The sequence below is a fragment of the Ceratotherium simum genome, chromosome 23 (assembly GCF_057802395.1).
Source record: "Ceratotherium simum simum isolate JZ-2026a chromosome 23, ASM5780239v1, whole genome shotgun sequence".
Lineage (NCBI taxonomy): Eukaryota > Metazoa > Chordata > Mammalia > Perissodactyla > Rhinocerotidae > Ceratotherium > Ceratotherium simum.
The window spans coordinates 17,428,520-17,443,046 of NC_141922.1; the positions used below are offsets into that span (position 1 = coordinate 17,428,520).

At 46.0% G+C, this 14,527-nt stretch overlaps 1 protein-coding gene across 10 annotated transcripts in view; it reads left to right on the forward strand.

Annotated features, from left to right (window-relative positions):
• MTSS1 (MTSS I-BAR domain containing 1) overlaps nucleotides 1-14,527 on the forward strand; it is a 161,103-nt gene that overhangs the window by 136,754 nt on the left and 9,822 nt on the right. For all 10 annotated transcript variants that reach the window (XM_087447469.1, XM_014787973.2, XM_087447465.1 and 7 more), the window contains 4 exons: nucleotides 6,873-7,030; nucleotides 8,221-8,328; nucleotides 9,881-9,978; nucleotides 12,212-12,422. In XM_087447469.1, coding sequence (XP_087303595.1) covers nucleotides 6,873-7,030; nucleotides 8,221-8,328; nucleotides 9,881-9,978; nucleotides 12,212-12,422 — 575 coding nt within the window. The remainder of the gene's footprint in view (nucleotides 1-6,872; nucleotides 7,031-8,220; nucleotides 8,329-9,880; nucleotides 9,979-12,211; nucleotides 12,423-14,527) is intronic.

Here is a 14,527-nt window from a genome sequence, read left to right on the forward strand (position 1 = left end):
TTTTAAGGGTTTTGGAAGTTCTGTGCCGGGCAGGAACTGTGGCAAAGACCAAATGTGTGTGTATGTATATATATTTTATCATACCGCAGCATTCTAACATCGTACAGACAACTATGACCTGGCAGCGTAAACGATCCAGTTCTTTGTGAAGAGAATACTGTGGATGTACAGAGGCTGGATTTTCCTTGGGGGAGCTGAAGGTTTCTAGGAGGAGGTGATACTTAAGCAGACTCTTAAAAGTTGAATTGAGAGCTTCTGTAGAGAAAGGGTGGAGTGGGAAAAGAAGTGAGTGCGTTCCAGGAGGAGGCAGAGTGTGTGTGAAGGTACACAGAAAATCAGTGTGGCTGGGAGCTGGTGGTGGGTTTCGTTCGTTTAATATTGATGGGTGCCTGCTGCGGGTCATAGCATGTGCTCGATTCTGGGGATATGGTGATGAACAGTATATAGTCATGCCCCCCTGGAGCTGCCCCATGAGGATGGCTACAGACAATTAGGAAGTTATTCTCAGAGTTGGATAATCTCGTTAATATTGGAGTGACGGGATTGGGTGGTAATGGGGAGGATGCCAGTCCCGAGCAGGAGCAGGGCTTTGTTGGGGAAGAACGTGTGTTTCCCCATGCCGAGGGAAGATGGAAGAATGTGCTGTATTTCGAGACCTTACGCAGATGGGAGTGGCTCTGCCATCTTCCCTCAGCGACAGGATGAGCCGGAAGGAGCCAGGGACCTGATCGTGGCTTTTTTACCACATTCAAGACGACTTTCAGGACTGTGGTGAAGCCCTTGAAGACTTCTTGGCTTCCGGAAAATTCCATCATTACTGTGTGTATTTGGATTAGATAGTAGCCCAGCTGGAGACCCAGTTACCAAGTGGCTGTTGTTGTCCAGGCAAGAGATAACGGTGGCCAGGGCTCTGGAGAGAGGTGGATGACTCAAGAGCTATTCAGGAGAAATGAGTGCGAGAAGTGAGGAGCTGAAGGGGCTGGCAGGTTTCTGGATCAGGCAACCGGGTGACGGATGGCAGAGCGTTTCTTTAACCACAGAGGAGGCATCGTCTCAGTGACCTGAGGATTCTGTCTTCGAGACACCCCGGGTGGTGAGCCGTAGATCGGCACGGGACGTTTTCTGGTTGTTCTCTGAGCTGTCTTGTATTCTTTGCTTTGGTAAATGGCTGATTGGATTGCTCAGGGACCAGCAAATCTTGATGACGAGACTCGCGCCTTTGGTGAAAGGATTATGGGATCTTTTGCATTTCTGTCCGTCAAAGAGGACCTCGAGCTGAAAGCTCATTTTTAAGAAACCCGATGTGCCCTGCATACTGTCCCCTGCTGAGGTGCCCAGTGTTAGAAGGACAACTTCAGAGATGCCTCTGTGGCCACTGATGGCGCCCGACACTGACCAAGTGCTCACCCCGTGCTGGGTGCTGTGCTGAATGCTTCGTATGGATGCATTCATTTGGTCTCACAACAGCCATGTGAGCTAGGTACTATTATTATTCACAGCTCCCAGACAAGTGGAAACTGAGGCACAGCATGTTGAAAGAATAAAGAAAGAAATTGAGTGTGTTTGAAAATTTTTAAGTCAAAAAGCCTCCAGTCTTATCAAATCTATCTTTCTTTTGATTTTTTGTTGTTTTCACTTTTGGGAATCAATTAAAAAGTGCTGCAGGGTGTGAGAGTAGAAGATTTACATTGGGATAATAAGGACGTTTTCTTTTGGTCGGAAAAGAGAATTTTTCATTCCAAATTCTAATCTCCAGCGTCAGCTTGAATGTCCATTTCTGCATTTATATCCCGTATTTCAGTATTTCTATCCTGTATTTCATTGAGTCTAGGACCCCATCAGTTGTAATATGCAGCGTTATTTTCTGGACCACAAAAAAGGAAAAAAAACCCTGCTAATTAAACTATGACATACCACTGATTATAAGACACATCCTGATTTGTGAGGTGTAAAAATGTGAAAAAGTGGGCACCTTAGAGTGAAATACAGTATTTGTGTGTGTGTCAGAGGCAGATGGAAGTCATTTTGTGGGATGCTAATGGCTTCCCCGTACGTCTGTCTCAGGAAAAAGAGATGACTTTGGATGTTTTCCTGACAATGGTCTTGGCCTGGTGTTCCTGGGTTGGTTCTTCCCTACTGGAAAGCCCTCTGCCTGAGACAGGCGTCTGACTTGGTTCAGCCGTGAGGCTCAGGTGTGGGCTGCAATGTGTTTATGAAGAGGCTGGGAGGTTCCAGATAACACGAAGTGCACTTGACTGGCTTTTTAATCAGGCTGCTACCACGTAGAACATTTAGCTCCTTGCTGCTTGTTCCCAGGGTTTATGTTTGCTGGGAGCATGAAGCTACAAAGAATGCGGGCTTCTAAACGAGAAAGACCTAGAGTTGGGGTCTGGTTGTGCCCATTCCTAGCTCAGTGGCCCTATGCAAGCCACTTTGCCTCCCTCTGTCTCAGTCTCCCCCTGTGTCAAAAGGGAGTATTAATTCCTGCCTTGAACATTTATGTAAAGATTAAGGAAAATAAAATATAAATGTTCGGAAGATATGGGATCTTCATTTCATTCCAGAAAGGTTTGTAAAGTCTCTCTACTTAATTAAAAAAAAAAATCAAATCCTTTCTCCTTCAGGGGTGCAGCTTTGGCTCATGACATGGTGCCCATTAATAGCGCTTTGCCCCAGGAGTGTTTTCTGTAAAGAGAATAATCATATGATTTCCCCTGGGGGAGGAAAGGGCTCCTGATGGTTGTTTATTAGAATTCTCCAGCATGAATACAACCAAGACCTGGAAACTGGCAGTGGAAAAAAATTCTCAAGACTGAGATGACTTAGATTTTACAGAAAAGGTCACAAGCAATTCTTTGCTCAGGAATTTTGTTTGGAAAGCCCATTTAAGGCACCCCCCTCCCTTCTTTTGGCTGCTTGGCGGTCTTGGAATTTGCTAGTTTTATAGTGTTAGGCCATTTAAGGGCACCATGGTTGAGGCCAATGAGCGAACTCAGGTCAAGTTATTCTGTCAGTACCTCATTCATTCACAAATATTTGAGTACCTGTCTTCCAGGTAAGTGTGCTGGGTGAGAAGATACAGTACTGAGCAGAAACATGCATGGTTTCTGCCCTTGTGGGGCTTCTCGATCACTAGGGGAGATTGACGTCAAAGAACTAGAGAAATAAAGATGAAATTAGTACTGGGAGGAATGTCGCAAAGGATGTGTATAAGGAACTTCTGAGATCAAGTAAGAGAATCCTAATCTGATGAGAGTTCGAGGAGGGCTTTCCTGAAGGACCCAGACCTGCAGGATGAACAGGCACCACGAAGATGGGGAGGAGTGAGGGTATATAGGAAGGTGGGATGGAGAAGGGACCCTGGAGATGGGCCTGTGAAGTGGAGGGAGGAGAGAAGGGGAGAGGGGAGAGAGTAGTCTAAGAATCGTGAGGCTGGGAGTAGATGGGCTGACCCATGCGTGCTTTGCAGGGCAGGTCACGTTAAGGACGTTGGACTTTTCTTGAAAGCAATGGGAGCTATTGACAAGACGTGATGATTTTGTGGGCTGCTCTGAGCAAGCTGGTCCAAATGCAATCAGGGTAACATATTAGGGGACATTGCAGCTGTCCAGGTGAGAGATCAAGATGGCCCAGTGAGGCGGCGATAGCAGAGGTGAAACAGGAGGCTGGAGTTTGGTGCCTGTGGGAGCTGGAATGGCCAGGACCTGGCTGGAGGAGTCAGCGAGGGCTCATGACAGTGCTGACGGGAGGGAAATGAACGGGCTTTTGTACATTAAATCAGCACCAATAAAACTCTGAATTTGTGGTCCTAAACAGATGACTGCATCTTAAAGCCAGTGTATCCAACTGGGACAGGGAATAATTTCTTCCACAGTCGTTTTTTTTTATAAGTATAATTATATGTTGTGTTAGTGAATTTAAGAAATAAACATTGTGTTTTTAGGTTATGATATATTCTGAATGTAAATGTACTCACTAAGACTATAATTACAGCAATTTTTACAGATTATACTTATTTTAGAATACTACAAGTTGAAAGTCCTTTAATTATAACATAATACGTATTTAAAATAACTGCTGTAATTATAGAATAATTTAAATTTATATTTACCAGATTAGCTAACACTTGGTTCTAGTCTCTTTGCTTTCCAATGTAGGTATATTTTTAAACGTCAGTGTTATTAATTACAGATAGACATGTGCCTTATAACTTGTGAAAGAAAGTAAAGATACACACTTTTCCAATTTCTTATAATTATAGGCTGATATTAAAAGAAATTGCTACCATAATCAAAACACATCCAAGTGGGTTTGGTGAGGCATTATGCGTTTTTATTATCTCCCCCAACTCCCCTCCACCCTCCTCCACTGAGGTTAAGAACATTCTGACTTGGTCTGCAGCCCTTTGTATTTCATTAGTTAGAACATCCTAGAAGAGATTGAGAGGCTTAAAGAAGGCCTCTAGACCAGCCCTAAACCACACGGCCTCACCCAGCAGGGCCTGAGATTGGCCTCACTGTTTGGCAGGATCCAGAAGAACAGGGAGTGTTGACAGCATTCCATAACTTCACAACCAGAGAGCTTGTATCACGTACACATTCGGTGTATGTGGAGTCAACTGCACAAGCCAGCATTTTACAATAGAGGAAGAGAAAACCCACAATTTTTGTAGGGCTGGTGTCGCCCCAGCCTTCCCTCCCGGAGCTTGTGTCTGAGGGCCGTGGGTGTCCTCAAGATGGGGCTCTTGTCCCCTGGCAAATCCCTGGAGACAATGGGAGAAGGCTTTTACAGGTTTCCTGTGCACTAAAATACTTGTGAAACCTATGGTCTGGTGGCCAGGTTAATGTGTGGGGTGACTCCCCCTGTATCCTGGTGGAAGAAATTGAAGCAATGGTGGAGAAACTACAGGAACTGATAGAGTTATCCTGAGGTACGATGGTAACTAAATAGAGGAGTGGGTGATGGGTCACCTTGAAAATACACTGAAACTTCTTAAGCAGCAATTTCTTTTATAGTGTAATTGTTGGAGAATCTCCCTCCATTGAATTCAGTACTGCGTGTTGTTGTAGCCATCAGGCATGTGTGCTCACTTGACTGGTGCGTTATACAGGCAGTGTGTTCACTGTGCTTTACTGGCCATCTAAGGCATTTTCAAGGGTGACCTTTGACTACATGTGCTTTTCCCTGGATGTGCTAACTTAGAACTTTATCCCTGCCTAAGAAGCGCCTCTTCCTTACTAAAATCCAGCGACCTTTTCTCTTGGCATGTTCCTGAAGCTTGACCACCTCTTGATCCAAATTAAGCTCTCTCATCCCTTTATGAGAGAAAATATGGAATGTACTCCTACATTCAAGTCAATTTTTCCCCTGTTCTTTTTCAAACCAGATGACACCCTGCATTTAAACTTCTTAAGAGGGGTAGACACTACCTGGCCAGGCCCCTTCTAGGAGGTGAATGGAATTCATTCATTTGGCTTGAGGCGGTGGGGCAGAGGAGAATGAGTCCAACATTAGAGGGATCAGGCCGTGTGAGCTCTGTCCTGGCTCTCTGATTTTCCCTGAATGACCCTGAACAAGTCCCTTGCCTTCTCTAGACCTTGACCTCCACTGAAACATGAGCAGGTTGCCTTGGATAACCCCTCAGGCCACCTCCATTTTTAACATTCTGTGTTTAAAACTATTAAACATTTATTGAGCACTTGCTGTATACACACTTGGCGTTGTACTGAGGGCTGGGATGGGAGAGTCCACACCCCTGTCTTGAAGGAGTTTAGAAATTCTTTCTCTGGTTTGAGTAATAGGTGAAGCCCTTGCATAGGGAGCCCAGGGTGGAAGCTTGAGAGCTGGTCTCCCGGTGGGTCACGTTGTCCCCGCCTACAGATCCGACTTGCAGTGGTCACTCCCTCTGACACAGTGACTGCCCATGTTTATCTTCTAATGCAGCAAACTTATTCTATAAAGGGCCAGACTGTAAATATTTTGAGTCTCAGGGCCATGTGGTCTGCGGCACAACAACTTCACTCCACAGTTGTAGTGGGATTGGGTATAGGTAATATGTAAACAAGTGGGCGTGGCTGTGTTCTAATAAAACTTTATTTATGAAGACAGTTTGCTGACCAAGTTCTAGAGTTGTTTTAAAAGGTTAATGCTCTGTCTTAAACTCTAGAAATGGTTGCCTCCACGTAACTGGGGTCTGTGGACATGGCCAGACAATGACCGAGCATGGGCCAGGCCCAGCGCTGACTCGACCTTCAGTTTTTCACCAGCAGAGACCTTGCTGGGCTTGTTTTGCAGGAAGGGCATTCAGGACTCTCCACTAGGGAGTTAAACGAACTGCCAAGGATTCCCAGGGGCCGCCCAGAGCAAGGAGAGCTGATGTTTGCCTCCTTTGTCTTCAGGGACAGGAACTTCTGTCCAAACAGAGGCCCTTTGACTGAAGTTGACCCACAAAGCCAGCCTGTGCCCATTTTTGGAAAGGTCTATAGGCCATCACCTTGTTCATCCCCTTAGCCTCTTCAGAATGTTCTAAAAGGAAAGAATACTGTCTGGCTGCCATGTCCTGGGGTTTTGTTGGCAGAAGGCTCTGCGAGGTTGCACAAGGCAAGAAGGCAAGTCACGAGGAGTCACCCTGGAAAATTTTCCTTGTCATGAATAAACCAGGATAAATATGCCCTTTTGGCATTGGAAATTGGAAATAGCTAGTCCTAGAAAAACAGTTACCTTAAATCCTTTCTGGGTATAAATAAATAATTTTTTTAAGTCCTGGAAAATTGTGGTTTCCACTCCAGCAAGGACCCGAGGGAAGAGGGGCATTTGTTCCAGAAGCCGGTGTTTCAGCAAGCCACACTTGGGGCTCTTTGTTTTGTTTCCAGGGAGAGGTGATATCCAGCCTCAGTTGGACAGTGCGCTCCAAGATGTCAACGATAAATATCTCTTGTTGGAAGAAACAGAAAAACAGGCAGTCCGGAAGGCTTTGATTGAAGAACGTGGCCGATTCTGCACTTTCATCTCTATGCTGCGGCCAGTGATTGTAAGTTAATGGAAAGCTCCAGAAGGCTTAAACTGCTAGTTTGGAGGAGATTCCCTTTCTTTATCCATCCGTCGTTGAGTCATTGGGAATCTGCTGTGTGTCAGGAATCATGATGCTAGAATCAGTTCTGTAGACCAGTGATTCTCTGCAAGTTGCTGATAGCCGCACGGCCCCCTCCTTGTTCACGGTTCTTAGCACCAGTTGTTCCCCCAGCAGAGTGGTTCTCAGAATGTGGTCCCCAGGCCAGCAGCATCACCTGGGAACTGTTAGAAATGCAAATTCTCGAGCCCAATCCAGACCTGCTGAATCCAAAACTTTGGGGGTGGGGACCCAGTCATCTATGTTTTAAACAAGCCCTTCAGGTGATTTTGAGACCCACTGGCCAGGCTGAATAGCAAGTGACCATGTTATTAATATGGGAAGGGCCTCAATGAGTCAATTCAGACTTATTTTTTAAGGAAATCGTTTGCATACCATAATTGAGAACTTCTGCTGTAGCCATTCTTGAAGCCGATAAGGAGACACCAGCTCTTTTCCCTCGGTCCTAGTAAAATACCCAAATAAGGGTTGTTCCCTGAGCATAGAACTTTTCCATGGATCATTCTTGCCTAGGCCCACAGCCCCAGCTTGGCACTTTGGTAAAGTGAATGACTGTTTCTTCCATAGTCCTCTGTTCCTGCCTCACTTGCCGTTGATTAAGTTGGTGGAAAAAACAAGAAAGAAGGAGGCAGTTAGCCTCTATTGAATACACATGTGCTGTCACAAGGATCTTTCAGATCTGGACCAAAACACTTCCTAATCGTGTCATCCACTAAAGTCAAGGGACTTCAGAGGAGGGTCTCAGCCTGTTGGGAGGCTGTGCTGCAGGTTCCTGTGAGAATACACAGGCAGACCATCTAAGCAGGCCTGCTAGCCCCCAGACACTTGGAGGGAGGCCCATGTGTTTGCTTTGGTTTGTTCACCGTTGTCCAGGGCACACAAGTCACTCCGTGATTATGACAGATTTCTTTTTCCTTTCTATTTCCCAAAAGAAAGGGCCAGTAGTGCCTTCAGCAAAGATGTACAAGTCCCTGGGTACCTTTTCTGAAAAGTTGAAAGGGTTAGAGAGTGACCCTAATATAAACAGTTGGACCAAGACAATGAAGTGAATCACTCATGATGATAACACATTGTGAATTACTTTCCTTCAGGAAGAAGAAATCTCAATGCTAGGGGAAATCACTCACCTTCAGACCATATCAGAAGATCTGAAAAGCCTGACCATGGACCCTCATAAACTGCCCTCCTCAAGTGAACAGGTAGGAGTTGTGGGTTAAGCACTAGGAGAGCAAACCAAGGAAAGAAAGATTCAAGGTCCTGAGGGTTCCCTGTGGCATTATCCCATTTAAAATCATATCAATGTTTCACATTGTGATACATAGTGATCATCATCACTAGTTGTTATAGAGCACCTACTGTGTGCCAGGCACTGTCTAAGTTCTTTAGATAGACTTACTCAGCTAATCCTCACTGTTATCCCCACTTTATAGAGGAAGACCTTGAGGCACTGAGAGATGAAGTGGCTTAACCAGGTTCACCTAGCTACTTACTGGTAGAACTGGGATTTAAACCATGCTGTCAGTTTCCAGAGCCCATGCTCTTAACCAGTATGTTCATCTACCTTCTAGAAATAAACTCTCCTGGGAATATGACAGTGGTGTGTCTTGGTCATCATTGTGAACCATTCTCACTGAATTTCTCTCATTCTAATTAAGTAATGCATGAGGATCTCTCTTATGAAAAAGATGACATTTTTTAACGCTTATTCATTTGGTTCTTGTGACATTAACGCTATATCAAGTGGGAAGAGACATATTTGGGGGAACAGCTGATGAATCACATGCTGGCTTTTGCCCTTTGTATAAAATTTTTATCACCTGCTCGGAGAGCCAATTCAGAAGACGAATTTGAGAGCTTATATTTTCATCCTGTGAAATTGCTTTTATGAGAATGCATGCGTGCATTCACTCAATAAATAGACATTTACTGAGCACCTACTATATGAATGAAAGGGAGACCTTACACCCAAGTAGCTCTTTGTCAAGTAAAGGAGATAAGACCTGGAAGTAATTGTGAAAGAATTGGTCTGCTCTTGATTCTGTCAAGTTTTAAAATATCTAGGCCTGGTCAAGTAGGGCACGAGTGATCATTGAATATCAAGTGGCTAAAATGCAAGATCAACAAATCCTGAAAGCATTATTGTCTTTGTGGGCCTATAAGACGAAAATCCTGTAAATTCTAGCCTTGGGTGTAAGTGGCTCTGTAAATTGTTAATCTGTAACTGTAAATCTTTCTCTTTTGACTGATATTTCATAGTTTCTTCCCCCGCCCCCATTAATTATATTTTTGCTTGTCACAGAAAAAAGATTATGACATTGATGGCTTAATAGTGTGGTTCTTTAATTAAAAAAAAATCCTGGGTCCGGCCCGGTGGCACAGTGATTAAGTGCGCGTGCTCTGCTTTGGCGGCCCGGCGTTCACCGGTTCAGATCCCGGGTGCACACCAACCCACCGCTTGTTAAGCCATGCTGTGGCAGTGTCCCGTATAAAGTAGAAGATGATGGGCATGGATGTTAGCCCAGGGCCAGTCTTCCTCAGCAAAAAAAAAAAAATAAATAAAGGAGGATTGGCAGCAGATGTTAGCTCAGGGCTGATCTTCCTCACAAAAAAAAAAAAATCCTTAACATTTTTTTCTTTAATCCTTACCCCTTGATGATGGCAGAATTTTGATGTTATGGTGGGTTTTAAGATTCGATAGGTAACGTTTCCCTTCTCAGCACCTTGCTTACCCACCTGGCTCTGTCCCTTTAGGTGATTTTGGACTTGAAAGGCTCTGATTACAGTTGGTCATACCAGACGCCACCCTCTTCCCCCAGCACCACCATGTCCCGCAAGTCAAGTGTCTGCAGGTAAGTGAAGCTGGGCTCTGCTCCTGCGTTCAGGACAAGGCATTTTCCTTTATGGTAATGTGAGCAATAGAGCCAGTCTTTACTTCTTAGAATGGCTCCTTTTGAACAGAAAGTGGTGATATGGTCAGTTGAAAGAATTCCATAATGATTTTGGTCTCACTCCTTAGTCTTTGGATTAGTTGTGGATCAGAAGGAAAACCCCATCGGCCCTTAGACTGGTGGATGGAGCTTGTTCTCTCTCCGTTGCGCGTTGTACGGATTTTCCCATTTTATGAATTCGCATTTGATTTTCCTGTTTAGCAGAGTGAAAACCATAAGGACTAAAAGAGGATGAACAGAGGTCGATTCTTGTACAGACTAATCTCGCTGTTGCCAGAACAAATGAAAGAAGTAACAGTGGCTTAATGCCCTCATTTTCCCCCAAATTTTTGTCTCAAAGTTTCATAAAGTCAATGGAATTCTTGGTCTTGTTAACCAGCACCACCACCACAACCGCTCTGTTAACTACTGCTGTTACCTGTTAACACACAGTGAGAATCAATTGGGATAGTTCTGCCTTCTGCAAAGCTATTCTAGCAGTTTTTGGATAGAAGGCCACACTTGGCTCCCTGACTGCAAAGTTGATTACCTTCTTCTCGAAAGATGGAAACGTCATCGTGCATCACTTACCTTTCTTGGAACGCTCAACCGCTAATCTTCTTCTTTGACTTTTCCAAGCCAAGTGTGTTTCGTTTCATACTTGAGCTTGCACAGAGTGTGCTGAGCAGGAAGTTCAGACTTCAGATGCTACATCCTGACGTTCTGCAACCTGAAAATGTTGGTTTCTTGTGTTTTCGGTAGCCAGAAAAACGTTATCTCATTGGTATAAAACAAAACTGCATGAGTGTCTTTTCTTATAGTTTTAGCTTTGGTAGAAAACCATGTTGCACTGACAACATGAGCTGTGAGCTTGCTGGAGTGGAGTTACAGTGAGCTTCGCTATTGGTCCCTCTTTTGGCTGATGGGAAGGGAAAGCAAAAATCATGATAATTATCCCCAGCAGCAGTGATTTCCCCCAGCACCCTCCCCCATATCTGTCAGAACATTCACACCACATAATTCTAGTGTACAACAGTCATGAGGCCCCTGACTACCTTATTGGCTATCAGAGTTTGTAAAATTTGACAAGAATCTCTTGCAGGGTTGGGAGCAGAAACCACAAACTCTTTAATCCCGGGCTGGGTTGTTTATTTCATCCCTTCGGCTGCTTCTACAAGCAGCTTCATTTCTGTCAGCTTTGCTTGTTTGGACCCTGGGACTTGGTTCAGTGTTCTGGTTTCCATTTTCTGAGTTATTATACAGAGGGGAGAGCATATTTCTTGTGACTGGAAGAGGAATGTGGACAGAACACCCAGAGGGGGTGTGTCATTTTTCAACATCCTGTTTACTGTTTATTCTCGGAAGCAAACAGCTTAGCATTGACTGCCTTTAGCTGCTGAAAGCTGCCTGCCTCTTGCCAGATGTGCTGTTCACGCCAGGCTCACAGATATTTTAACAGAGAACCACCTGTGATCAGGGTAAAGCCATTCATTAAAGCATCAACTTTGTTAATAAAAGATGAAACACATTGACACAAACGCTGAGATGATTTGCTGATGTTCTCTACAGTGGTCTTGAACCAGGCTCGCCGAGGATGAAGTCACCTTGAGAAGTCCCTTGGTGCCTGCAGCCCCTAGGCAGTGGTTGGCTGGGTTGACCTTGGTCTCCTTGACCCAGATGGTCCGTCTAAGGGGACGCTTGCATATTCCATTCCGGTCACGCGGAAGCCTTCGTGGTTTTTGCTACAGGGTCGTGGTTTCTGCAAGCAGATGGGCAGAGAAGAGCCCCATCTCTTTTCGTGCCGCAGACATCAGGTCCCCTAGCTTTGGTGGTAGATCAATATGGCAGAATTGAGTAGCACTTGACTCCTTAGAATCACAGGCCTCCATCCTAAGGACGCCTCATTGCCGCATCCGAAAACTGAGTCCTGGCGGCTGGATTTTTACCCCTTGCTCACGTGAAAAAACCTTGTGTTTATTAGCTTAATGGTTTGGTGTTTTGAAAACGTTTCTGATTGTTTGTGTGGCTTCTTGGGGGCACAGAGCTGATTACATCTGTTCTCCTTCCTCTGCCCCCTTGTTCTCTGTCCCCCTCCTTCCTCGTACCCCTCCTCTTGACCCTCCCTGCCTGCCTCCCCTCTACTTGCCCCCCGCAGCAGCCTGAACAGCGTCAACAGCAGCGACTCCCGGTCCAGCGGCTCCCACTCGCATTCTCCCAGCTCCCACTACCGCTACCGCAGCTCCAACCTGGCCCAGCAGGCGCCCGTGCGGCTGTCCAGCGTGTCCTCCCATGACTCAGGGTTCATATCCCAGGACGCCTTCCAGTCCAAGTCGCCGTCCCCCATGCCGCCAGAGGCCCCCAACCAGGTAAGGGTGCACTTGGCTCCAGGAGCCACCGTCACACCTGGTGCCCAGGCCACCATCAATGGCTGGAACCAAAGAAGGACCTTGGCTTGGACAGACTCCTGTCTTCTGACATGAGAAAGCTCTGGTTTAATTTCTCATCTTTAGATGTGTTGTTCCCCAAAAGGGAGAGATACTATAAGTTGGGTTTGGAGCCAGTCTCTAGGCTGGTGATGGCTGAGTCACCACATTGGTTTGGGGGGTTCTCACACGTAAGTAGACAATGGCCACTCTCTGGCATCCCTGCAAGTCCCCAGCTTAGCATGACAGTATAATGGCATCGCACAGTGGTGACACTTCCTCCCCGCCAAGCTCTGGTTCTCTTTGAATGGAGGAGATCCTATCGTTGAACAGCGCCTCGGACCCTTGCTTGGCACTCTCAGGTTCCTTTTCTCACTTTGTGTTGAGAATGAGAATGAATCATCAGAGCCCTTGCAGGTAATTCTGTTGGCATTTTGCTTCTTGGGAGAAGGGGAGGTGTTGAGTCTCTTCAAACACAGTTGGGTTAGGTGGACTAGACCCAGCCCTGCCCAGTGGTTCCAGCTGGAGCAGAAGGCAGGAGCTGGGCAGGGTGTGAAAACACCCTTCACCTTCTGTCCTCTCTTAGTGCCATTGGGTTGGCCTCTCACTTAGTAAGCAGCACACCATAGAGACACCAAGAAACGTGAACATCCAGGATGCCCCATAGCGCCATCTGCTGGGGAACATGGTGACTTCAAGCCCATGTGTGCATTTTGAGGCTGACCGCAGCCTTTGGTCCAAGATCCTTTGGACTGAGGTCATGTGCTTGTCTTGTTTATCCAGGTATCCAATTTGCCTAACGGTCACTGAATGTGTACTGTGTGCCAGGTACCATCCCAGGGCCTCCTACATGTGTTATCTGTGTGGTCCTTCCAACAACCACGTCAAGTATCATTATCCCATTTTGTTGCAGAAATGGAGGCTCAGAGATGTAAGTGACTTGCCCAAGTTGCACAGTCATGTCACCTGCAGGTCAAGGACCTGGAACGAGGGTGTGTGGCAGCTGGTCCAGAGCCCTTTCTGCTCCACCTCAGCCGTGAGGCGCCCCTGGGAGAGTCTTTTGGGGAGCACTTCACATAGAGGATGCAGCTGAGACGTTTTGGGAACCTAAGCCGGAATGTTACTTGCCCGATGTGTCTGACATTGGTGAACCCAGAGCTTCTTGGCCCAGTGCCCCCTTTGGCGTTTTTCAGCCCTCCCAGAAGACTATGGCCTTTCTCTGTCTTCCTGGGACAGTGACTCAATTTCAAACGGAAAAGCACTGGCCAAGAGCTGCGGCTTTAAGTTCTAACATGCTTGTCCCAGCTGGGGTACTTTGGCGTGGTCTCTAAGGTGTCACCCCTCTGTCCCCTGCCATGTGCTGCACTAAACCACACCTGTGTGTCGCGCAAGCAGAGAGTGTGAATGGTTGGAAGGAAAACAGGAATTTGCGATTCCTCAAAGGCTATTCTTACGTGCAGCCTAATTCTGTGTGTGTTTTTAATCAACTGACAAACTAACATCGGATTGCGCAGTGACACTCCTTTCTGAAAAAGAGAGGCTGTGTGCGTCAGCCTTCCTGTCCGAGACGGAGTGTGGGTCAGGCTGAGGCGAGGGTTTCTGCCCCCAGTAACACTGAGGGACGCAGAAGGTGGCTTGTTGGGATTTATTTAAATCTGAAAGCCAGTGCCCAAGAGATGCTTGGCTAGCAACTCTAGCGTAGTTTTAATAAGTTCAAGGATGCTGCAGATTTAATAGAGAAGTCTATTTTTAGATAAGGCATTATGGCTGCTTATAATTATAAGGTAGAGGGGAAATTTAAGGAAACTGTACAGATCACATAGGCCAGAGGATACAGTCTCTTGCAGGCAGCAATATTACCTTTATTTAGGGTGGGAGGAAGGGAACACACACCTACAAGGGGGCAAAAGCCCTTCATTTCTCCACTCAGGTACACGAGGATAAATGAATGCCAAGTGACAGAACATATTAAGCATTCTCCCATTTTCCTCCATCTGCTCTTTTCAAATTGTGGCTTCACCTACGTGTGCCCGGAAGCAGGACCCTGT